This window comes from Malaclemys terrapin, chromosome 2 (genome assembly GCF_027887155.1).
Source record: "Malaclemys terrapin pileata isolate rMalTer1 chromosome 2, rMalTer1.hap1, whole genome shotgun sequence".
Lineage (NCBI taxonomy): Eukaryota > Metazoa > Chordata > Testudines > Emydidae > Malaclemys > Malaclemys terrapin.
The window spans coordinates 75,875,685-75,901,599 of NC_071506.1; the positions used below are offsets into that span (position 1 = coordinate 75,875,685).

Below are 25,915 nucleotides of genomic sequence, written 5' to 3' on the forward strand. Positions count from 1 at the left end.
TGATCATCCCAGAGAATTCATGGCGAGGGGGGGGGGGGGGTTAGTTTGTTTTCTGGTGCTGCTGAATGTTAACAGAAAAACCGCAGCACTCTACTTGCCTGAAGGGGCCCAGACAAGCCCCACCACACTGCCCCCCCCCCAACTGGCTGATTGGCCAGGCTTCTGCAGCACTCTACAAGCTATGCTTGGTATGTGGGAAAGCACGGCGCAGAAGCTTACCATGGCCGCATGCAAGCCGAATTCTGTTGCCCAGACCTGTGATCTCTAGCAGCAAAGCCACAGGCACTCAGCATTAAGAGGCAAAATGCGACCTTGCACAGAAATCACATGTGCTATGTAATGTGAACAGTGTTGGTCACCGTGAAAGAGTATAAGCATTGTTCTGCAAAATGTAGCTTTTAAAACAATTCTCTCTTTTTTCCCCTCCCTACAGCAGCTGCAAATTCCTCAAGCCTCCCTCCTCCATCCCGAAGGTTATCACAGATAAGGCGTCGTAAGAAGAAGACGCGGGAGGACATGTTTTCTGAAATTATGCAATCCAGCAGGAGTGACAGAGCTCATCTGAATGAGTGGAAGGAAACAGTTTCAAAGTATAGGAAAGAAGTCAGTGAACGTGAGGAGAGGAGGGACCAACGTGAGGAGAGGAGGGACGATCGAGATGAGAGATGGCGGCAGGAAGACCAGAGGATGAAGGATGCAACGCTGGGGCTGCTCCGGCGTCTGGTGGAGGTTCAGGAACGGCTGCTGGAAAACAGACTGCCGCTTCAGCCCCTGTTCCACCCTCCTGCCTCCCCATGTTCCATATCCTCCTCACCCAGACGTGTAAGAACGTGGGGGGGGAGGCTCCGTACACCTTCCCATTCCACCCCAGTAGACAGCCCAAGCAAAAGGCTGTCATTTTTTTAACCTTTTCTTTGTGGCTTTTTCCTTCCCAGCAATCCTCCTCCCAAATACCACCCGGGTTCCCTCCCTCTTTTTCTAATCTATTAATAAAGAATAAATGATTTTTAAATGATAGTGACTTTATTTGGTTTGAAAGAAAGATGGGGGAAGGGGCAGGGTGGGTTCCTTACAGAAAATCAGTCAGTAAAGGGGGAGGGTTTTCATGAAGGAGAAACAAACAGATATTTCACACGGTAGCCTGGCCAGCCATGAAACTGGTTTTCAAAGCTTCTCTGATGCACAGCGCTTCATGGTGTGATCTTCTAATCGCCCTGGTGTCTGGCTGCACGTAATCAGCAGCCAGGCGATTTGCCTCAGCCTCCCACCCCGCCATAAAGGTCTCCCCCTTACTTTCACAGAGATTGTGGAGCACACAGCAAGCAGAAATAACAATGGGGAGATTTCTTTGGCTGAAGTCAGAGCGAGTCAATAATGAACGCCAGCGACCTTTTAAATGGCCAAATGCACATTCTACCACCATTCTGCACTTGCTTAGCCTGTAGTTAAACAGCTCCTGACTCCTGTCCAGGCTGCCTGTGTATGGCTTCATAAGCCATGGCATTAAGGGGTAGGCTGGCTCCCCAAGAATAACTATTGGCATTTCAACATCCCCAACGGTTATTTTCTGGTCCGGAAAGTAAGTCCCTTGCTGCAGCCCTTTAAACAGAGTAGTGTTCCTGAAGACGCGAGCGTCATGAACCCTTCCCGCCCAGCCCGCGTTGATGTTGGTGAAACGTCCCTTGTGATCCACAAGTGCTTGCAGCACCATTGAAAAGTACCCCTTGCGGTTTATGTACTCAGTGGCTTGGTGCTCCGGTGCCAAGATAGGGATATGGGTTCCGTCTATTGCCCCACCACAGTTAGGGAATCCCATTGCAGCAAAACCATCCACTATAGCCTGCACATTTCCCAGAGTCACTAACTTTCGTAGCAGCACCTGAGTGATTGCTTTGGCTACTTGCATCACAGCAGCCCCCACAGTAGATTTGCCCACTCCAAATTGATTCCCGACTGACCGGTAGCTGTCTGGCGTTGCAAGCTTCCACAGGGCTATCGCCACGCGCTTCTCAACTGTGAGGGCTGCTCTCATCTTGGTATTCTGGCGTTTCAGGGCAGGGGACAGCAAGTCACAAAGTTCCATGAAAGTGCCCTTACGCATGCGAAAGTTCCGCAGCCACTGGGAATCGTCCCAGACCTGCAACACTATGCGGTCCCACCAGTCTGTGCTTGTTTCCCTTGCCCAGAATCGGCGTTCCATGGATAGAATCTGCCCCATTAACAACATGATCTCCAAAGCACCGGGGCCTGTGGTTTCACTGAATTCTGTGTCCGTGTCCATGTCCTCATCATGCTTGTCGCTGCGCTGCCGCCGCCGCTGCCTCCTCTCCTCGTTTTTCTGGTCCTGGCTGAGCATAAACTCCACGAGAACGCGCGAGGTGTTTGCAATATTCATGAGTGCTGTCTTGACCTCAGCGGGCTCCATGCTTGCCGTGGTATGGAGTCTGCAGTGTTCACCCACCCAGGAAAAAAGGCACGAAAATGGTTGTCTGCCGTCCGTTGCTTTCATGCAGGGAGGGAGGGAGGGAGGAAGTGAGGCTGTACCCAGAACCACCTGCGACGATGTTTTTTGTCCCATCAGGCACTGGGATCTTAACCCACAATCCCAATGGGCGCGGGAGACTGCGGGAACTATGGGATAGCTATGGAATTGCTACCCACAGTGCAACGGTGCAGAAATCGACGCTAGCCCCGGTACTTGGACGCACACCACCGAATTACTGTGCTAGTGTGGCCGCACTCATTTCGACTTTATACAACCTGTTTCTCAAATCCGAATTATCTAAATTCGGATTAATCCCGTAGTGTAGACATACCCCCAGAGAGGAACAAAGGATTCCCACCTTATGCAAAAGATGTATAAAGGGGTGAAACAGAACAAAGAGAGGAGAGGAGCCATCATGAAAAATCCCCTAGCTACCACCTGAGCTGGAACAAGAGCTGTACCAGGGGAAAGAATTGTGCCCAGGCCTGGAAGGTGTCCAGTCTGAGGAAAAATCTTACTGAAGCATCTCTGAGGGTGAGATTATCTGTATTCAGTTTGATTAGACATAGATTTGTGCATTTTATTTTATTTTGCTTGGTAACTTACTTTCTTCTGTCTGTTACTACTTGGAACCTCTTAAATCCTACTTTCTGTATTTAATAAAATCCCTTTTTATTTATTAATTAACTCAGAGTATGTATTAATACCTGGGGGAGCAAACAACTGTTTATATCTATAAGTGTGATAGAGGGCGAACAATTTGAGTTTACTCTGTATAAGCTTTATACAGAGTAAAACGGATTTATTTGGGTTTAGACCCCATTGGGAGTTGGGCATCTGAGTGTTAGACAGGAACACTTCTGTTAGCTGCTTTCAGGTAAACCTGCAGCTTTGGGGCGAGTAATTCAGATCCTGGGTCTTTGTTGGAGCAGATGGGTGTGTCTGGCTCAGCAAGACAGGGTGCTGGAGTCCTGAGCTGGCAGGGAAGGCAGGGGTAGAAGTAGTCTTGCACATTGGGTGGCAGCTCCCAAGGGGGGGTCTGTGATCCAACCCGTCACAGAGGGATCCCTGGGGTAGAGCCCTGCATGGATACAAATTTATATCTGCGGATATATATCAGTATCCGTGGAACCGCAGGGCTCTTCCTGGAACCACAGTGGCAAAAGGAGCAGAATGTGGGACTGCCTCTCCCAGGAACCAGCACCCTGTGCTGGCAGCTCCTCTGGCGTGGCTATACTCACCCCAGACAGGAGAGGCAGACAGCTGAGTGGAAGGGACGGGGGCAGTACTGGGGGTGGTACAGCTGTGCTGGAGGAACTGCTGGCACGGAGCGCTGGCTCCTGTGAGCAATGACCCCTTGTTCTGCTCCTTTTGCCGTTGCAGTTCCTGGGAGAGCCCTGCAGTTCTGCAGATACTGATTTATATCTGCAGATATAAATTTGTACCCACGCAGGGTTCTTCCTGGGGGATGAAGCCCCACAACAGGGTGAGGACTGGTTGAAGAGCAGGAAAAATTCGAGGGAGCACAGAAGGGTATTGTGATAGGCCCTGCTGGACTGATTGAGGAGTGAGCCCAGGGATAGGGCTGCAGATGAAGGGACCTGACAGCAGGCACAGAGATAGGCCCCCTGTTGGACTTACATCCCAGAAGGGGTTTGATTTATCTCACATACAGACTGTGTGTGAGGTGACTTGGCCAGAAGGCTGGGTTACATCCCCCAGGAAGACTCACCAAAAAGCAGAGAGAACGTTCAGGCACATATAGTCGACAAAGGGAGGCGCTTGAGAGAGGTGAATGCACCCTATCACACACACCAATGTTCATTTGCGGAAAATGCTTCCACCAAGCATATGCCATTGCAGAGTCCATTAGACTTTGCAGAGATTTATTTCTACTGGTATGTGGGGAAAAAAACTTTATGAAGCCAACAAGGGAGACTTTAACTATAGGACAATCCATGCTGGATCTCCTGCACACCAAGAAAGAGGATTTGACTCAGGCAAAAATTAGAAGAATAGAAAAATTGGATCCAGTGAGCATGAGTTACTTCAACTGAGTATAGCGAGGAATGGCTTAGCAGAATATACCAATACAAAGGTACTAGAACTGAGAAACAATTTGTGGAATTAAAAAATAGTGAGTTATATCTGTCTGGAGGAAATAAAATATCTATCACTATATGAAAACATAACCACAGAATCAACCTGCCTAAGTGATATTCTTCATAGGGAATTAACAAATAGCTTACTATACTACTGAATTCTTTTTTAAAAAATATGGATAACTGGATAGGTAGGTGAAGACTACAGAAAACATATATTCTAGAGCCAACAGTATAAATGCAAAAAGGATTTCATTAAGTCCTATCATTATGGTACTTTTACTTTTAAATTGAATAGTAGGATTATGATTGGTATCACACACGATCCCAATCTTGCCCAAATTCTACTGGTTTTTGGTTAGGTTTTTGATTAGTTGCAAGGTTCACACACTGACTATTATTAGAGCTCTTCTACAAACAGAGCCAAGTTACCTTTCTAAATTACTCTCTAACCTCTAGATCACCAGCTTAAATAAGATGCTTGGACATAAAGCAGTTAAAGTACTAACAAATACGGGATACACCATGCATTGTCTTAGAGCTTATTATCTACTGACATTAAGAATTAATAGTAGAATGTTTTTATGCCATTTAAATACTTGTGTAAGATATCTGTTTACTTTAGTTGATTAATTGTTAACCTACCAGGAGGGTTATTTTCTGATATTAGTTACTGTACAAGGTCTTGAAATGCTGTGATACTACATAATACAGTGTTATAACAATTCAAGTTGTTGTAAACAGCTCCAAAACCAAGTCAACCAAAGTAACAAACAAATATGGGTATCCAAAAGTAGAAGAAAATTATTCTAGTGCTACATATGGGACTAATAGTGATAAATAAAAGGCTTACTTGCCAGATTTTGTTAATAAAAATATGGCAAAATGTAAAAGGAAGACAGAAAAACCAGAATGATGAAGAGCCTTGAGAGTCATCTTAGGGGGAAAAAATAGATTCAAATTGTTTGTTAGAATACATGAAGTTAAAGACTCTGGGACCACCTTTATTTTTTTTATCTTGGAAAGGGACAAACACTCATTAGCATTTAACAAAAAATAAAAGTTTGTTTTTCCAAAATATTCTTTTATTAGGCCTTTTTCTTTTTGTATACAAATGCTGATGAATGTCACTTTCTGTTTTTGAGATTCTATTTAAATTAGAACAAGATACTGCAGACTTGTTTTTTCTTCTCTCACTCCTCCCCCCGGCCCCCGACTTAAATGGAGCAGAGCTGGGCCTTTAGTTTCCTTGAAAGTCAAAATGTTATGAAGGACATAGGCAAAAAGTGTGCTTCATCGCTATCCTTTTGTTCACTTTCTTTCTTTGAAAGTGAACCAACTTCATGAAAGCCAAGGCAGAAAGAAAAAAGGCTCCTTTATCATTTAAAAGCAGTTAATGTCTGAGGCCCTTATCTGGCAAACACTTAATGAGTACTTAATTTTAAGCATGTGTCATTCCATTAACATGAATGAAATTAAGCACATGAGTGTTTGCAGGATCAGGGCTGAAGGTACAAACTCTTTTTTCTCATGCCTTTATAGAAAGTCCCTGGTGTAAACATTTTTCTTTCTTCTCCACAATTGAAAAACTTGAACTAGCTTGTTTGCATGTGGGGATGTAACCAAGTTTACCAATTACACAGTTTACAAACTTATGTTTTATACTGGCTACTTCCTTGTTCTGTATTGCTGCTATGAGTGACCAAACAATGCCAAGGTGGTTGTCCTACTTTTGCCTTCATATTCTTCAAAAGAGCTAGATAATTACAGTTAAAAAACCATCAACTTTCTTCCAAGAAAAGTGTCATAATATATGTCACTGTGCAGAATAAAAAGGTCATGGATCAAAGGTTGCCAAGTGTGATGAACCTGATACAATATGAAGGCAAGGAAGATTCTAAGTTCTTTAGGTCAAGACATATCAATTTGGCACAGACCTCTCTCTGTATAGCACAGTCCCCATTATAGTGTTATCAGAATATTAATCTGAGATCACCAGCATTTTCAGGACTGTAATTCCCATTGGGTGGTGGGGGAGTAAAACACTAAAGGCACCCGTCAAATTTTATGTTGTCTGAGGTAGAGAGAGGGGGCCAGAAGAATTCTAAGACTGATTATCCTACGTCAGACCAGTTGCTAAATCAACAATACAGCAGATGATTTATAGATTCCAGAAAGAACTTGTCCTACACAGGTGTTGGGTAGGCTTCATTTTTCCTTTTCTGCCATGAAAACAGGCTTCTCTCTATAAATATTAAACCACCTACAGAAAGGCTTACAGGCCTACTTAAAAAACAAAACAACCTCCCCCCCAAATTATGCCTGTAAAATCTAACTTGAGCCTAATATCTGGGAATTACAAATCCTTCCCTCACTCTGCAATTTCCTTCAGAAAAGTATCAAATGCCTCTGGACTCCCAGGATTTCTGAAAACTTGGCTGTACTATTTGGACACACTGCTTTGCTAGAAAGAGTTCCACTCTCTACAGCAGGGATCGGCAATCTTTGGCATGCGGCTCGCCAGGGTAAACACCCTAGCAGGCCGGTTTGTTTACTTGCCGCGTCTGCAAGTTCGGCTGATTGCGGCTCCCACTGGCCGCGGTTCACCGCTCCAGGCCAATGGGGGTGGCGGGAAGTGGCGGCCAGCACATCCCTCAGCCCGCGCTGCTTACAGCAGCCCCCATTGGCCTGGGACGGCGAACCGCGGCCAGTGGGAGCTGCAATTGGCCAAACCTGCAGATGTGGCAGGTAAACAAACTGGCCCGGCCCGCCAGGGTGCTTACCCTGGCGAGCCGCGTGCCAAACGTTGCCGATTCCTGCTCTACAGGATACTCTTTTTCTTTTTCTTCATCTAACCAGCAATGGTAAGGCTGGAGGAAGCTGTCACTCAATCCACCATCAGAAGACCCTTTTGAAAAGGCTAACCAACTATCTAATTTAAATAACTGTTGTAAATATTGCCCTCTCATGGAGATGAATTGCAACACAAATGATTATTTCACTGGTGCTATTGAAAATACATTTGACTAAATGCTGAATTTTTGCTATGTAATCCGGTCCTATACAAACAAAAAACCTTCCTAATTTTAGTGACACTTGCTGATATTGAGACTTTACATTTTCAATCCTAAATAGACTTTTCATCTATCTAATTATTGCTGCCAAATCTAATCTAGATTAGTGTTGGTTCAGTTCTATACGGCAAAACAGGGTGTCAAAAACCTCACTCATATTAAAAGAATAATAAAAACAGCTGGTGGTGATAGGTGACTATAGAAAATTATAAAACAACTGTCTCCTTTTTACCATGTGTTCGTTAACCTACTAACGCTAAGATGAAAGTTCCTCTATTTGAAACTTTTCTGTTATCTTTTGGGATTGTTTCTTTGGATGTTATACAAGTTTCCAAGTTAGGATGTCTATCCATATTGTTGGTGGCTGTTAGTCCAGCATGTTATTCCATGATGATCATGGTACTATTTGAGCACCTGCATAACTATATTATTACAACAGCCAGTCTAAACAGCTCTCTGTTTAGTATACTTCCTTCTACCTTGCACTTGAAGAAGCTTTACATTTAATTAATCTAATATTAACATTAGGGAAAAGCTATGCACAAGGCATCGGTTTTGTGTTAGGTCCTGAAGGTAATAAGGATTGTATTAAGTCTTAACTCTTATGGGAGGGACTTTAACAATCATGGGTCAGGCTGGGGAAGATTTTCTCCTGGTCCCACAAGTCCTGCTCTTGTGCAAGATGTTTGTATTGGTATACTAATATTCTCCTTCCATATATATATATATACCAAATAAAATGTTAAAGATCTACCAAAATATTGACAATATTGTTAAAATAAAAGCAAAACATAAAGAGAAGTAAATCCTAAATATAGTGCACAAATACACGCTAATCCAGAATAATAGTATAAACATTGTATTGTATACAAAGGAAATTTTATTCACCGCTCAAATTGCTCATGTTTTGTAGTAATAATAATAAGTTAGACATCACACCAGCAAGATATATTTTCACTTAATGATGCAAACATTTGCTGCTAAATTAGTATGGCCTTGTGTTATGCACACCTGCAAGAAAAGTCAATGTAAACAACTGTATATTTTTGTCTGAGTATTTTCCATTGTATTATTCCTTCTATAACTTTATATTCTGCTTAATAAAACTCACATAGATAGATGATACAGTATCTACAGCTCTCATGTTTTTCCTATAAAACAAATATTCCCAAACACCCCCCCAAGCTACCCAATGCTAACAACAATAATAAATTCATTATTAGTTAGAATAGTACTGAATGGCTCAAGAAGTAGGGGGTCTATGTTTTTGGAGCAGAGAGCGCTATGTTCTCTCCTTGCTGTTGCCAGGAGATTCCAGTAGCCATGGTGTGCAGCATAATTAGGCTTGGAAGGATTAGGTTTTTATTGTAAATGTCGGTAGACTTCCATTTCACTGTACACAAACTGATGAAAAATATTTCTCTTGCTAATTATCAAGATTTACAGACAGGCAAAGTAAAATGTTTGAGAACATATTAAATTTGACAGATATTTTGACTTTTTGAATCTCAATATTTACTATCATTAAGTCATTGCCTGCCCCCTAAAATTAGCTGTAATTGAAAATTGATTATAAATTGAAGAAAAATTTAACTATTGATATTATCCATTGAAATAATAAAACATACACATCTGATTCTGTCAAGCCTAAGCATAATAACTGAAGTTCCTGGATTGCTATAGAATTATGACTAGTATAATATATAGGAATGTTCCTCTCAACATGTAGCAATATTATGGGATACTAGTTATAGTGTAACTCCCTTTATTTTACTTCTATTTTACCCAAATTCCCTTTCAGTTAAATTGTGGTTGTCATTAGTGGGAATTATTTACCTAATTATCCACTGATTAACCAAATAAGTGTGATGGTTCTAACATTTCTCATTGGGTTATTACTGTGTTCATTTCTATGTTTAATTTTTGGTTGTCATATACAGTTTTTTTTATTTATTTTTAAAATGAAAATACTGAAATGCAAGAAAACAGACCAGATGGTTTGCCATTGATTACAGAAAATGGCATTTTAGTCCTTTCAGAAAAAAACAAATTGTACAATCTTCTGTTCTGAGGGAAAGCTTCTGTCCTTGCTGTAGCTATCACTGCTGGGTATTCCATATCAAAATGGCTTTGCCCCTAAACAATTGTATTAGGTTAAAATGAGCTTGTTACTAGGGTTTGAGCAATGCTTCTGAACACTAAGGCCTTGGCTACACTTACCAGCTAGTTCGACGGCTGGAAATCGAAGTTCTGGGTTCGACTTATCGCGTCTAGTCTGGACGCGATAAGTCGAACCCGGAAGTGCTTGCCGTCGACTGCGGTACTCCAGCTCGGCGAGAGGAGTACCGCGGAGTCGACGGGGGAGCCTGCCTGCCGCGTGTGGACCAAGGTAAGTTCGAACTAAGGTACTTCGACTTCAGCTATGTTATTCACGTAGCTGAAGTTGCGTACCTTAGTTCGAATTGGGGGGGTAGTGTAGACCAAGCCTAAGTGTGCTGACTGCAGAACTTACCAAGATTCAAGAACTATTTCAAACACCATTAAAACAGTGCTGGCCTTTTGAGTGGAAAACGCATTTGAAAAAATGCATGTTTTTTTCTCATTCCTTCAAGCACTCCAGGATTGCAGGTTGAACACGGCACATACAAAAGAGAACTGAACTCCCGTGAAAACTGAGCCCTATGGCTCAAGTGCACCCAGCCACACCTTGGCCAGCAGCCATTCCCCTAGCACACAGCATTTCATCTACAGCTCTTGTCACAGGAATGCAGTATTGATTTGATCCAGTCACCTAATGGCTTGCTAGTAGCCAGCATCAGATTGCTCAAGCAAACAGGGAGAACAGGTGCCCAGCCCAGTGCTGGCTTTGCACACTTTTAGGGTATTTTTTTCACAAGGGTTTATTTAAAGGGTAAACCACAACCATTGGTGGTGTGTCTAGATTACCATGTACACATATTTTAGCTAACTTGAGAGAATTGGCAAACAATTAACTAAACTCTAGTGTAGACATGCACTTAGAGAAAGTTAGAAGATTGCTTAATCTAGTAGATGACAGTTTGAAAATCATTAAACATTTGGTGGTGCTATAGGGAGACCTCATACGTCTAATGAATCAAACTCTCCTCATTTCCAACTGTTTCTACAGATATATGTGTATTGCACTAAAAGCTGCTAAAAATAAATTTTCCATTTAAGCATTTGCTACAGTTGCCACAGGGATAGTACTGATTGTTCATGGAAAGAAAAGCAGAACACACAATTGCAAATAAGAGTGTGAGTGTCCATGACACAATTTATAGACCATGTCTATACGTACAGCGCTGTAGTGGTGCAGCAGTACTGCTACAGCTGTGCGGCTGCAGCACGTATGGTGAAGACTGTCTGTGCTGACAGGAGACAGGAGTGAGCTCTCCCATTGGCATAAAAAACCCACCTCCATGAGTGGCAGAAGCTATGTCCGCAAGAGAACCTCTCCCGCTGACACAACACTATGCACATGAGCCCTTATATCACTGTAACATGTCCCTTGGGGAGTGATTTATTCACACCCCTGAGTGGCATAAATTATGCTGACACAGGCTGTAGTGTGGACATGGCCTAATTGACTTATGGTCCAAACCTTGGAAAAGTGACACAAAACTTGTCCTGGGGTACCCTTATAACATACATGATTATAGTGCAGCATTTGATTAATTTTTTAAATCCTAAAACAGGGAGCAAAGCACTGGGGAGGAGACATGGATTCATGCTGAATCTTGTCTCTTCATATGTGTAAAAAACAAGGTGTGTCTTAGTTACAAGGGCCTGGAGACTTCTAGAGGAGAGGTGTGTGGTAGTTACTGGGCATGCTCAGTAGATGTCTCTGAAAGTGGTAGAAGGTTTCCATTAAGGTCAAACCATTTGCAAACATCCACCATTTGAGGTCAGTAAGGAAAAGGTTATAAATAGAGGGAGTTGGAGTTTGGAGACAGCCTTATATACTAATTGGTTGGACATCCCAGGTTTAAGGCATATATCTGCTATCAGAATACCATTCCAGATCCTGTGCTAATTAGCATCTGGACTCCTGATGTACCTGAAAACTGAAGAACTGCTTAATATTGACTCCAGGACAGGAACTGCTGCTGGTTGTGAGGATCTTTGGACTGCTTTGCCAAGGCAATTTTCAGGAGTTCAGCAGGAACTGTGAAGCTGCTATTGTCCTCTGGTTCTGAGGAGAATAGGTGACATGCACTTCTGAAGACACACTACAGAGAAAACAGCAAGGAGTACTTGTGGCACCTTAGAGACTAATACATTTATTTGGGCATAAGCTTTCGTGGGCTAAAACCCACTTCATGAGATGCATGGAGTGGAAAATACAGTAGGAAGACATAAATACATAGTATATGAAATGATGGGAGTTGCCTTACCAAGTGTGTGTGGGGGGGTCAGTTCTAACGAGACAATTCAATTAAAGAGGGCTATTATCAACAGGAGGAAAAATCACTTTTGTAGTGGTAATCAGGGTGGCTGATTTCAAACAGTTGACAAGAAAGTGTGAGTAACGGTAGGAGGAAATTAGCATGGGGAAATTTAGTTTTTGTAGTGACCCATCCACCCCAGCGGCACTGCTATGGGTACCCACATGGCCCCACAGTATGCCAACATTTTTATGGCTGACTTAGGGGACAGGAGCTGAGGAAGCATTGTTCTAACGCCCCTACTCTACTTGCACTACATTGATGATATCTTCATCATCTAGACCCATGGGAAAGAGGCCCTTGAGGAATTCTACCATGATTTCAACAATTTCTACCCCACCATCACCTCAGCCTGAACAGTCCACACAAGAGATCCACTTCCTGGACATTACAGTGCAAATAAGCAATGGTCACATAAAGACCATCCTATACCGGAAACCTACTGCCCGCTATACTTACCTACGAACCTCCAGTTTTCATTCAAACCACATCACACACTCCATTGGATACAGCCAAGCTCTAAGATACAACCACATTTGCTCCAATCCCTCAGACAGAGACAAACACCTACAGCAGGGGGACACAACGCTAGGGGGAGTTGCGAACACTTTAGAAGATAGAGCACTGGGTCTTAAGACTTTTGTACTGGTGACCCCTTTCACATAGCAAGCCTCTCAGTGTGACCCCCTTATACATTAAAAACACTTTTTTATATATTTAACAGCATTATAAATGCTGAAGGCAAAGCAGGGTTTGGGGTGGAGGCTGACAGTTTGACCCCCCATGTAATAGCCTTGTGACCCCCTGAGGGGTCCTGACCCCAGTTTGAGAACCCCTGACCTACAGGATCTCTATCAAGCATTCTTAAAACTACACTACCCACCTGCTGAAGTGAAGAAACAGATTGACAGAGCCAGAAGGGTACCCAGAAGTAACCTACTACAGGACAGGTCCAACAAAGAAAGTAACAGAACGCCACTAGCCGTCACCTTCAGCCCCCAACTAAAATCTCTCTAGCACATATTATCAAGGATCTACAACCTAGCCTGAAGGACGATCCCTCACTCTCACATGCTTGGGAGACAGGCCAGTCCTCGCTTACAGATAGCCCCCAACCTGAAGCAAATACTCACCAGCAAATACACACCACAAAACAAAAACACTAACCCAGGAATCTATCCCTGCAACAAACCCCATTGCCAACTCTGTCCACGTTTCTATTCAGGGGCTCGTTCACCTGCACATCTACCAATGTGATATGTGCCAGCAATGCCCCTCTGCCTTGTACATTGGCCAAACCAGACAGTCCCTACGCAAAAGAATAAATGGACACAAATCAGACTTCAAGAATTATAATATTCAAAAACCAGTCAGAGAACACTTCAGCCTCCCTGGACACTTATTAACAGACATAAAAGTGGCAATTCTTCAACAAAAAACCTTCAAAAACAGACTCCAACGAGAAACTGCAGAACTGGAGTTAATTTGCAAACTGGACAACATCAAATTAGGCCTGAATAAAGACTGGGAGTGGATGGGTCACTACAAAAACTAATTTCTCCATGCTCCCATCTTTTCATGTACTGTTTATATATCTTCCTACTGTATTTTCCACTCCATGTATCTGATGAAGTGGGTTTTAGCCCACGAAAGCTTATGCCCCAAAAATTTGTTTCTAAGGTGCCACAAGTACTCCTCGTTGTTTTTGCTGATACAGACTTACACAGCGTAGCACTCTGAAACACCAGAGAGTGAGAAGTTATTTCTATGTCAAGATGGGAGGGCAGTATGCAGATATATGTATACAAAGACATATTTTGTACTGAAATGTTACATACACTGATCGCAGAAGTTTACAGCTCTTAAACTGGAGAGAGTGCCATATAGTTATTTCTGAATAATATTGAACTGTGGAAATTTCTTCCCACCACCTTCCGCAAAGTCCTCAAAAGTCTGAGCCCTGGCTGAGCTGCAGGCAAAAGGGGATTTAAAGTTATACATAATATAGTTCCCCAACGCATTACCCCATTTCTTTCTTTTCATCTCCCTCTGTTGCAATAGGCAGCTACTGCCCCTTATATCCTCTCGCCATGCAGCTCCTGGCACTCACACATCTTCTTGTTAAAAAACAGTGCATTTGTACCATTGCCAGGCCCAGCACTATGTCTGCCTAAGGGCACCAGCTGCTATTGCTCTAGTCCAGAGGTTTTCAAACTGGGGGTTGGGACTCCTCAGGGGGTCAGGAAGTTATTACATGGGGGGTTGGGAGCTATCAGCCTCCACCCTAAACCGTGATTTGCCTCCAGCATTGAAAATGGTGTTAAATATATAAAAAAAGTGTTTTTAATGTAGGGGGGGGGGGCGTTGCACTCAGTGGCTTGCTATGTGAAAGGGGTCACCAGTACACAAGTTTGAGAACCACTGCTCTACTCCTATGGCCCTGGACCACACCTAGGGGGAGACAGAGGCCAGCCTAAAGGCTCCAGCCAGGCTTCTTCACACAGGGTCCAGGGCAGCTGTGCCTCCCCTCCATGCCCCTTCCCCAGCCACCCATTCTCTTGTCCTACCACTAATATTCTCTCCCCTGGATCCCCACTTCCGGAGGAGAACAATAGCCGTCGGAGAGTCTGGTAAAACGCTCTTCACCCGTGATAAGTAGTGTATTTACCAGCCAATCAGGAAAGCGGATTCTTTTCTCCCTTGTCCCCTATTGGGCCGGCGCAGTCCACGCCCACTCAGGTCGCGCGAGCAGTCTAGCGCTGCTGCGAGCCTCTGACAGTGTCAGACTAGACAGCTCGCGCGGATTGAGTGGGCGGGCGCGCGCGCCCGCCGAAGTTCTGCAGTTGGTCGCCAATCACGCAGAGGCTCGCGCACGTTCCCAACCGCCGCAGTAGCCGGGTCGCTAAGGGGCGGGGCGGCTGTAGCGCGTTCCCCGCCGCCGGCCCGGGAGGAAGGAGCGGCGGGGCGCGCAGGTGACTTTGTCCGCTGGTGGCGACGATGCAGCTGCCGCCGCCGCCCGTGAGAAGGGAGCAGGCGGCCGCGATCCCCGCCGGAATGAGCAGCCACCGAGCCACCCAGCAGCCACCGCAACCTCGCCCGCGGCAGCACTAGGACTCCCCTCCCGACCCCCCTCGGCCCAGCCCCGGGGTCTGCCACTGCCGGCGGAGGGAGCGGGGTGGATTAACCCCACCCCCGCTAGGTGAGGGGCAGGAACACCCGGGCTCGCAGCGCTGAGGCAGCCCCTCCCACCGGCCTCCGCGCCCCCGTTTCACCTGCGCAGCGGGGAAGGGAGCACCGGAGCCCCCAGCGAGCCGCTCCCCTGCCCTGCGCGGTGCAGTGTTTACCGCTACCGCAGCCCCATACCCAGCGCCCACCCGGAGCCCCCGCCCTTCCGATAGCACCCTTGTGTACTAGCCACTCGCTCCAGCTTCCCGAGCCCCCGCCGGTCATCTCCTGCTGTCACACACTCCCCACATCCCTCCGCTCCAGCCCCAGCCCCTTCCCCGCCACCGCCGGCTCGCCCGAGGCCCTCTCCCTTGGCTCGCCCCGCTGTGCGCTCCATGGGAGTCTGCTACCTCCCGCTGGGAAGTGCTGCCGCCGCCGGCTACTGCTGGGATTAGGAGGCAGCAGCCCCCGTCCAGAAGGAGGATGTCACTGCTCGGGAAGGTGCTGCGGGTCTCCAATCGCTCCATTCTCGCCTTTATCTTCTTCTTTTCCTTCTCCTCATCGTGCCTCTACTTCATCTATGTGGCCCCTGGGATAGGTAAGCAGGAAAGAGCTCCGTTTGGGCGGGTGAGGTGGAGGGTTATAAATCTCTTAACTTGCCAGAATCCCCAAGTGTGAGGAATGTAATTGGGACAAAAAGAAGAACAGGAGTATTTGTGGTACCTTAGAGACTAACAAATTTATTAGAGCATAAGCTTTCGTGGACTACAGAAGCTCAAGGTAAGAGTGTCTGTGAGTCTGTTTTGCGGGAGGCTTTAAAATAATAATGGGCTTTGCATAATACAGCACTGGGGAGATCTTTCAGAGTAAGAGAGAGATGCCACAAAAATGGTATTGGATGGAAGTAAATTTAGGTCTAAAACTAAAGGATATTCCCCTCAAGGAATGATGAGCGAGAGATTGAAGGATAGTTAGGGTAGTACAGTATATGTCTGTTGCACCTTTCATTCAAGGTTTTCAAATGCTTTGTAAACATAAAGTCTATGTCTATGCTTAAAACGCTGCAGCTACGCTGCTGTATTGCTTCAATGTAGACACTCTGCCTCCCATTGTTGCAGATTCTCCCATCACTAGTTAATCCACCTTCCCAGGAGGAAGTAGCTAGGTTGATGGAAGAACTTTCACATCAACCTAGTACTGGCTGCACTGGGGGTTGTTTGCTTAATTATGTTGCTCAGAGGTGTGGATTTTTCACACCCTTGAATGATGTAGCTGGGTTGACCTAACTTTTTAGTAAAAAGAAGAACAGGAGTACTTGTGGCACCTTAGAGACTAACAAATTTATTAGAGCATAAGCTTTCGTGGACTACAGCCCACTTCTTCGGATGCAGTAGTGGGCTGTAGTCCACGAAAGCTTATGCTCTAATAAATTTGTTAGTCTCTAAGGTGCCACAAGTACTCCTGTTCTTCTTTTTGCGGATACAGACTAACACGGCTGTTACTCTGTAACTTTTTAGTGTCAACCTGTATGCAGTGGCCACAGCAAGGTAACTGCCTAACCATTGTGGAGTTTGTTTTTTGACATCTCAGCAGGGAAAAAGTTTTTAAGATGTAATTTCAAGGAATGCAGTGAAGTGGCTTTGCCGATATTTTTGGATGGTTCTACCAGGCATAACAGGAAAAAGTCCATAGGTGCTTGTTGGAAAAATGTTTGTTAGTCAATCACAATTGGCATAATTTGGCTGACATGTCAGTATCATATGAAAGAATCCTTCCCTCCTTACCTCACAGAGTTGAAACAACCAGTGCTATAAAGTATCATCTAATAAGCTAAAAGCCCTCTGGTAGAACACTGAAGACAATAGGAATGCAGACTAAAAAAGTAGCACACTAATCAGTGGTTTTTCTTATCAGTTTTACCCAGACATCTGTAGTTACTTAAGATTAGTGTTTCTTGTACTGATACTGTTCTTCATTTAAATGGGACTTCAAAAAATGGTACAAACATGTTAAGAGACTGCTCAGTGACAGAAGAGAACAGCCCTCAGTTAAAAAAAAATCAGCCTGGCTCTTGATTTATACCAGTCATCAAGTACAGGGGAGCATATTTACAATTTAAGAGGTGTATTTAAGTGGTTCCAGCAGGGGACAGGGAGCCAGAACTCCATGGCTCTATTCCTGGTTCTGCCATCAGAGTGCTACGTGACTAAAGAATCTTCAGTTTTTGTGCCTCAGTTTCCTCATCTACAAAATTGGGATGATATTTATTTAGCTCGTAAGAATGCTGTGAGGATTACTTAGGGCTGGTCTACGCTGAAAAGTTACATTGGCATAGCTACGTCTCTCAACGGTCTGAAATATCCACACCCATGAGAGACGTAGTTAAGTCAACCTAATTCCCCGTATAGACAGTGTTAGCTGGATGGAAGAATTCTTCTGTCCACTTACCTACTGCCTCTCAGGGAGGTGGATTACCTACGATGACAAAAGAACCCCTCCTGTTGCTGTAGTAAGTGTCTACGCTGAAGCACTACAGCGGCGCACCTGCAGCATTGCAGCTCTGCTGCTGTAGCATTTTAAGTATAGATATAGTCTTAGGCACCTAATTTTCCCCATGCATTGTATACAAAGCCTAGGGATCTAACTTGGGAATGTGGATTCCATTAGGTGGAAATGTGTCTAAATGTTAGCAGTTGCAATGCTGAACCTGAGTCGTCTTTGTTGGTCTAGCCCAAGGTCATTTAACTTAGGTCACACATCCTATTAGCCTTAAGAAAACATTCAGTCACTACTGACATAGACTGGATTTGAATGTGTTCTGCCAGTCTGTTTCCCCCTCCTCCCATCTGATCTATTATCATTAGTCCTCTGAGCCAGCCAGCATGCAAAAGCCACAACAATTTTCAGTTAAATTCAGTTACATTTCCATCTATTTTTTTTTTTTTTTTTTTGGTGTGTGACTCTTATTCCCAATTCCTGGCTTTAAGATCACATCCATTCTAACAATATTAACGATGCTAGGTTGAATTTCCCACCAGCGAATTTTAAAAAGCAAGGCTATGTATAGTTGTCATTCAACACCCCATCAATGCTGCACTCAAACCAATTCCCCTTCTTCACCTGCTATCTCCCTTCCTCTAAGCACACCAAGCACATCTCCACCTGAATTGTAGATAACCAATGAGAACTTTTGAAATTCAACTCCAACTGTGTTTATTGGTTATGTTTGTGAATACACAGGTTTTTATTAGTGTGTGTAAGTGAGAAATGTCCAATTGCAAATGATGTCTGCAAGATGTTTTCCTGTAATGTTTAGGAAAACTTTTGTGTGAAAGGGTGATCTAAGTTAGTAATTATTCTACAGTTGGTATATTTAATTTGGAAATGCAGATGGAAATTGTTTAATATCTGTACGTTAGACTAATAAATGCATTCAACACAATGGAGCTTTGTAGTGGTGAACTTCCTCTGGTTCACCAGAATGGAGCTCTTTTCCAGCAAACCACAAGAGATTCATCAGAGGGCAGCTCAACTGTGACCACAGAAGGTTGTTTTAGTGGAGCTGCTTTCTGACATGTTTCCTTCTTTTTGAGACCAGAAAGATATGAGGGGGTTAACAGCAGGAGAGGAGGAGTGTTGAATGAAGAGGAAAAGGTTGGGTTGTATATGGGGTGGTGATGTAGTGAGAAGGAAGAATAATCAGGGAAAGTTGGGGAAGAAGAGGGCATTTTTGCCTTCCCATGTTACATAAGAACATAATAAGAACATAAGAATGGCCATACTGGCTCATGCCAAAGGTCCATCTAGCCCAGTATCCTGTCTTCCAACAGTAGCCAATGCCAGGTGCCTCAGAGGGAATGAATAGAACAGGTAATCAAGTGATCCATCCCCTGTTGCCCATTCCCAGCTTCTGGCAAGTAGAGGCTTAGAGACACCATCCCTGCCCATCCTGGCTAATAGCCATTGATGGACCTATCCTCCATGAATTTATCTAGTTTTTTTTTTTTGAACCCTGTTATAGTCTTGGACTTCACAACATCCTCTGACAAGGAGTTCCACAGGTTCCCTGGGAAGGCCTACGCTTCTCTAGAAGGAATTCAAGTTTGACAGACCTATTCAGGTCATCTGAATGAAATTCCTCTTTAGCAAACCTTTTATGGCTCACTAGAAGAGGGCAAAGATGCCTTCACAACAAAACTCCTAGTAGTTTGAGTCATACAAAGCTGTAACTCTCCCCTTCTTCCTGCTCCTGTTAGTAGTGGTGCTGGTTAAAAAAATTTCCAGTGGAACAGTTTTCCACTGAAAAATTCAGTTTTGTCAAAATCAAAGGGTTTGCAGAAACATGCCAAAAATTTAATCAAAATCAACAGGAGAGAGTTGAAACAATTTGTTTCGACTTTATCATTTTGATTCATTTTGTTTTGTCTTATATTAAAATATTAATATTTATATGTAATATATATTAACTTCTTAAAAAAGTGTTTGCCTTCTTCAAATGAAGAGTTTAAATAGCCTCAAATTAAAATTTGGAACAAAAACAATCAGTGTCAGAATTTCTCATGCAACAGAATTTTTTTTTTTTTTACCCTGACCAGCTCTACTTAGTAATGATAAAATCTAAGACACGGGGGTGATGGAGAGGGGTTAGGAGATGGGAGAGATTTTATCTGAACGTGCTTCAGGAATGCAGCTACCTATTCTGGAGACCCTCCTGTGGTTTGCAAGAGGAGAGTCCTGAATTGAAGAATAACTGAAAACTTCCATATGCATAAATGCAGGAGTGTGTGGATAAAAGATGAGTTTGATTTGTAGAGGGCTATGGATAATATTGGACAGGCACAGAGATTGGTATCAGAGTTGTCCATTGGTCACAAGCTCCCTTCTAGAATCCAGTTTTCTGTCCCTAGTGGGCAGACTCCCTAATTTTGTGGGTTACACTCCCCCACCTTCCCTCAAATAGTTACAATTCGAAATGGAAAATTATTTTTTATTTTTTCATTAGTTCTTATTGCATAAATAAAGGTGGGAAAAATCTTTCTACAGTAGAACCTCAGAGTTAGGAACACCAGAGTTATGAACTGACTGGTCAACCACACACCTCATTTGGAACTATAAGTGTATAGTCAGACAGCGGCAGAGACAAAAGAAAATAAAGCAAATACAGTACTGTTAAACTACTTTAAAAAAAAAAAAAGGAAAGGTTTTTAAAAAAAGATTTGACAAGGTAATAAAACTGTTACTGTGCTTATTGAATTTACATAAAGAAGGTTAAAAGCAGCATTTTTTTTCTGCATAGTAAAGTTTCAAAGCTGTATTAAGTCAATGTTCAGTTGTAAACTTTTGAAAGAGCCCCCATAACTTTTTGTTCAGAGTTATGAACTGTTCAGAGTTATGAACAACCTCCATTTCTGAGGTGTTCTACTGTAGTGGTTCTCAAAGTCGGACCGCTGCTTGTTCAGGGAAAGCCCCTGGCGGGCCGGGCCAATCTGTTTACCTGCCGCATCCACAGGTTCGGCCGATCGCGGCTCCCACTGGCCGCGGTTTGCCGCTCCAGGCCAATGGGGGCTGCGGGAAGCGGCGTGGGCCGAGCGATGTGCTGGCCGCCACTTCTTGCGGCCCCCATTGGCCTGGAGCGGCGAACCGCGGCCAGTGGGAGCTGTGATCGACCGAACCTGTGGATGCGGCAGGTAAACAAACCAGCCTGGTCCACCAGGGGCTTTCCCTGAACAAGCGGCAGACTGGCTTTGAGAGCCACTGTTCTACTGTACTTGAAATGTGGCTCATGGCAGTTGGACCATTGGAGCATGGAAGAAGGAGCTGCCCATTGGGGCTGAGGAGCTAGGCAATGGAGTGGAGCTGTTGCCATGTGAGTAACAGAAACCAGGGAGAAGAGTTCTGTGTAGCTGGAAAGCTTGTGTTTCTCACTAGCAGAAGTTAGTCCAATAAAAGATATTACTTCACTCATTTTGTCTCTCTAGGAGCCAAGAAGTCAGTTGGGAGTTAAACTGCTCACCCATGCTCTGTTGGCATGGCCATCCACCCCACTGCTAATCTCTGTGCCTTCACCACATACACACACATAATCCATGTCACTGTATATTTTTCCCCATTAAGCATGTTTCTGCTCAACATTTAACCCCTTCTTCCAGTTGTTTAGTCCAGCAACTGAGTCCTCAGTCTTGTCTACATGATGTTTTAGTCTGCACCACAGGGGTGTAAATTTTAGTCTGCACTAGCATGTCAAGCACTGACTGGCCTGCGTGGATCCTGAAGTTCCCTCATGCATGTTAACATAGTCCCTTTTCAAACAGTGCTATATTAACATGTACTGGAAACTTTTAGTGTGTTCCAGCAGGGTCCACACAGACTAGTTAGTGCACAATATACTAGTGTTAAAGAACTGCGTAGAAAAGCCCCTAGTCTGAGGGACTTCTCTGATACATCAAACTGGAACTTCTGATGAAGCACAAGAATTTTTTTAGAAGGAGCAGCTGCCTTTGCAAGCTGAGTATCTGACAATTTGGGCTTCATCTTCCCATCTCTTCTCTCCCTCTCGTCTGGTCTCCTCCATGACTCCTTTTTTAAATAGGTAATGGAAAGCAGGAAGCAATGAGAGAGGTAGAGTTGAAATCCAAGTTGCCAGTTTGGGAACTTGCAGATCCATTTCAGCGGTTTGTAGGTATCTGATTTATCTGAGCAGCTCAATTGGCTTCTCTTGGTATAGTTCAGTTGGGTTATCCAGAATAAAGGGAATAACTGTTTAATTTTAAAATCAAAGAGGCCTATTTTAAATATTTTTATCTGTGGAATTTGGGGCAGGGGGAGGTGTGATTGATTAGCAGTAGGAAACCAAAGAAAAGTGAGAAACAGGACAAAGCTTACAAAAAGAAAGCATTTAAAAATATTTACAAACTGCAGAGGAAATATTTTCCTAAAAATAAGACAGTCAATTACTCCTGAAGAGTAATCATGACAAATTTGGAGACTAAGTTCAATTAAAGTGTGAAACAAGGATTTTTTATTCTTACTTTATGTTCTAATTTTAATTGCAAGTTTAAATATGAAAGCACTCCTCATGTCTCCATAATTGTAGCGGCATTGAATTTTTTTTCCTTGTTTTAAATCCCTGATTATATTTTAGTACATTGCGTGCTTTAGTCAACTCTTCCTTCTTTATGTATTGCATTTAGTAGAAAAACTTATGTGGAAAATGAAGATGGAAAATGAATAATTGTCATTTCAATTAGTTTTGTTTCGTACAAGTATCTGTTGAGCCATTTCTCTTCTTGGTCTTGGTCTTCTAAAATACCGTTAAGGACACTGTCTGTATTTCGCAAATGGTAGATGTCAGTAGCTTGTACTTAGTTTCTTTTTTGCCCTTACTGTGAGTTTAGCTTTTTTAAAATACTTTAAACCAGGATAATGATTTATTACCACTTGCAGAATTCAAATAATGATTTATCACAACTATATTGTATTCATAATCCATGTATTATAATGGATTATTTTTGAATGAGATATTTTCCATTTACACATTCTGTGAAGAAGTATAACTAATCGGTTGTTACAAGGGAACCTGTAATATTAAAAATCATATTTTAAAACATCTTCACCTGTTTTTGAAAAAGATCTTGGTTTATTAAAATGGAAATAACTCTAGGAATCCAACTTACTTTTCACAATCTTTGCTTATTTACATGCTTCACAAAACAATCACTCTATATTTGAATCTTAGTCCTCATCCTCAAAGGAAACCTGCACAACACCTTCAAAAGATGAGCCTGGGAGCTTAAATTCATGACTTTGCTAGACACTAAAAATCATGGACTGAATAGAGACACTGGATTTATGACTTATTACAACAATCCATAACCTACTAAATTCCCTCCCTCACCTTTTTTTCTCCTTTCCCACCCTATGACTGGAGAGTGTTAACAGGCCACTTCACCTTGAATGGTCTCTTGAACCGTGTGTTAACTACTTACACTAAACAATCTGTTCCACCTTGTATTTAGCTGTGACACTGAGTACATTTCCCAGACCTGAAGAAGAGCTCTGTATAAGCTCAAAAGCTTGTCTCTCTGACCAACAGAAGTTGGTCCAATAAAAGATGTTACCTCACCCACCTTGTTTCTCATATTTCAAGTCCCTTTTAGATGGACAGTAAATGTCAAGCAAGTAGAATCTAGTTGAACACTGAAAAAAAAAACCAAACATATTTCTTATACACTCTGGCTGTGTTCTTTATAGATGAAATGGGAGGTGGAAATCAGAGGGGAAAGAAAATTTCTAAATTTCCCCACAATAATGATGCTGTTAATCAATTGTCATGAAACTACATTCACAGGGATACCACCTACAGTAAGGAAATTACTCAAAATTCTTCATAGACAAAGTAAGGTAGGTAACACAATCATCCAGAATTATTTTCATTTTTGAAATAGTTTGTAAATCTTGATGTCATCAGTGCTAATTAATGGCGATCTGCTTGGTAGAATCGAACATAAGAATGGCCATATTGGGTCAGACTAATGGTCCATCTAGCTCAGTATACTGTCTTTTGACAGTGGTCAATGTCAGATGCTTCAGAGGGAATGGATAGAACAGGCAATCATCAAGTGATTCATCCCCTGTCATCCACTCCCAGCTTCTGGCAATCAGAGGCTAGGGACACTCAGTCATTGATAGACCTATCCTCCCTGAACTTATCCAGTTCTTTTTTGAACTATGCCATAGTTTTGGCCTTCACAGCATCCCTTGCAATGAGTTCCACAGATTCATTATGCATTGTGTGGAAAAAGTACTTCCTTTTGTTTGTTTTAAACATGCTGTCTATTAATTTCATTGGGCGAGCCCTGGTTCTTGTGTTATTTACTCCTTCACGTAATACTTTCCTATTGTCTTCCACAACAGTCACGATTTTATAGACCTGCATCATATCTCCCGTTCCTCATCTCTTTTCCAAGCTAAAAAGTCACAATCTTTATAATCTTTCTTCATATGGAAGTAGTTCCAAACCCTTAATCATTTTTGTTGCCCTTCTCTGTACCTTTTCCAATTCTAATATATATCTTTTGATATGGGGTGACCAGAACTACACACAGTATTCAAGGTGTGGGCATACTATGGATTTATATAGTAGCATTATGATACTTTCTGTCTTATTTTATTAATGTCTTATTATCTATCCATTTCCTAATGGTTCCTAACATTATTAGCTTTTTTACTGCTGCTGCACATTGAATGGATGTTTTCAGAGAACTACGAACAATGAAGCCATAATTTCTTGAGTGGTAACAACTAATTTAGATCCCATAATTTTGTATATATAGTTAGAATTTAGTTTTGCAGTGTGAATTACTTTGCAATTATCAACATTGAATGTCTTCTACCATTTTGTTGGCCAGTCACCCAGTTTTGTGAGATCCTTTTGTAATTCTTAGGTCCAAAGCAGAGTACGATCTTGAGTAATTTTGTATCCTCTGCAAATTTTGCCATCTCACTGTTTACCCCTTTTTCCAGATAATTTATGAATATGTTGAGCAGCACTGGTTTCAGAACAGATCCCTAGGAGACATTGTGGTTTACCTCTCTTCATTCTGAAAACTGTCCATTCATTCCTGCCCTTTGTTTCCTTTCTTTTAACCAGTTACTGATTTATGAGAGGACCTTCCCTCGTATCCCATGACTGCTTACTCTGCATAAAGAGCCTTTGGTGAGGGACCTTACGAAAAGATATCTATATCTACTGGATCACCCTTGTCCACATTTGTTGACCCTTCCCCAATCCCCACCCCTCCACCCCATGCCCAAAGAATTCTAATAGATAGTTGAGGAATGATTTCCCTTTACAAAAGCCATGTTGGCTCTTCCCCAGTAAATTGTGTTTATCTGTGTGCCTGGTAATTCTGTGCTTTACTATAGTTTCAACCAATTTTCCTGGTACTGAAGTTAGGCGTAATGGTTTATATTTGCTAGGATCACCTCTGGAGCCTTTTTTAAAAAATTGTCACATTGGCTACCCTCTAGTTATCTGGTACAGAAACTGATTTAAATGATAGGTTACATTGCACAGTTGGTAGTTCTATAATTTCACGATTGAGTGCCTTCAGAACTCTTGGGTGAATACCATCTGGTTCTGGTGACTTATTACTATTTAATCTATCAATTTGTTCCAAAACCTTCTCTACTGACACCTCAATCTTGGACAGTTCCTCAGATTTGTCACCTAAAAAGAATGTCTCGGGGCGGAAATCTCTCTCACATTTCTGCAGTGAAGACTAATGCAAAGAATTCAGTTAGCTTCTCCTCAATTGCTTTATCTTCCTTGAGTACTACATTAGAACCTCGATTGTCCAGTGGCCCCACTGATTGTTTGGCAGGCTTCCTGCTTCCGATTTTTATTTTGCTGTTGTACCAAAATTGTTTTTAAAACTGTATTTGCAGATTTCTTAACTTCCGATAATCTTGTCATTTCAACTTACTAGTTTTGTAGGAGCCTCCACTGGGTTTAGAAGCTGCAAAATAGCATGTGGAAGTACATATAAAGCTTACAAAGTATGCATCCAAATGCAGAAGTCCAAGTGTCCATAGCACACAACTTGAAAACTTGCAGCATCCAGC

The 25,915-nt window shown here is 42.9% G+C and overlaps 1 protein-coding gene across 2 annotated transcripts in view; it reads left to right on the forward strand.

Moving 5' to 3' along the window:
* The first annotated feature begins 14,992 nt into the window (after positions 1–14,992).
* B4GALT6 (beta-1,4-galactosyltransferase 6) overlaps positions 14,993–25,915 on the forward strand; it is a 49,920-nt gene continuing 38,997 nt past the window's right edge. For both annotated transcript variants that reach the window (XM_054019268.1, XM_054019269.1), the window contains exon 1: positions 14,993–15,890. In XM_054019268.1, the coding sequence (XP_053875243.1) occupies positions 15,776–15,890 (115 nt within the window). In that variant the 5' untranslated portion in view covers positions 14,993–15,775. The remainder of the gene's footprint in view (positions 15,891–25,915) is intronic.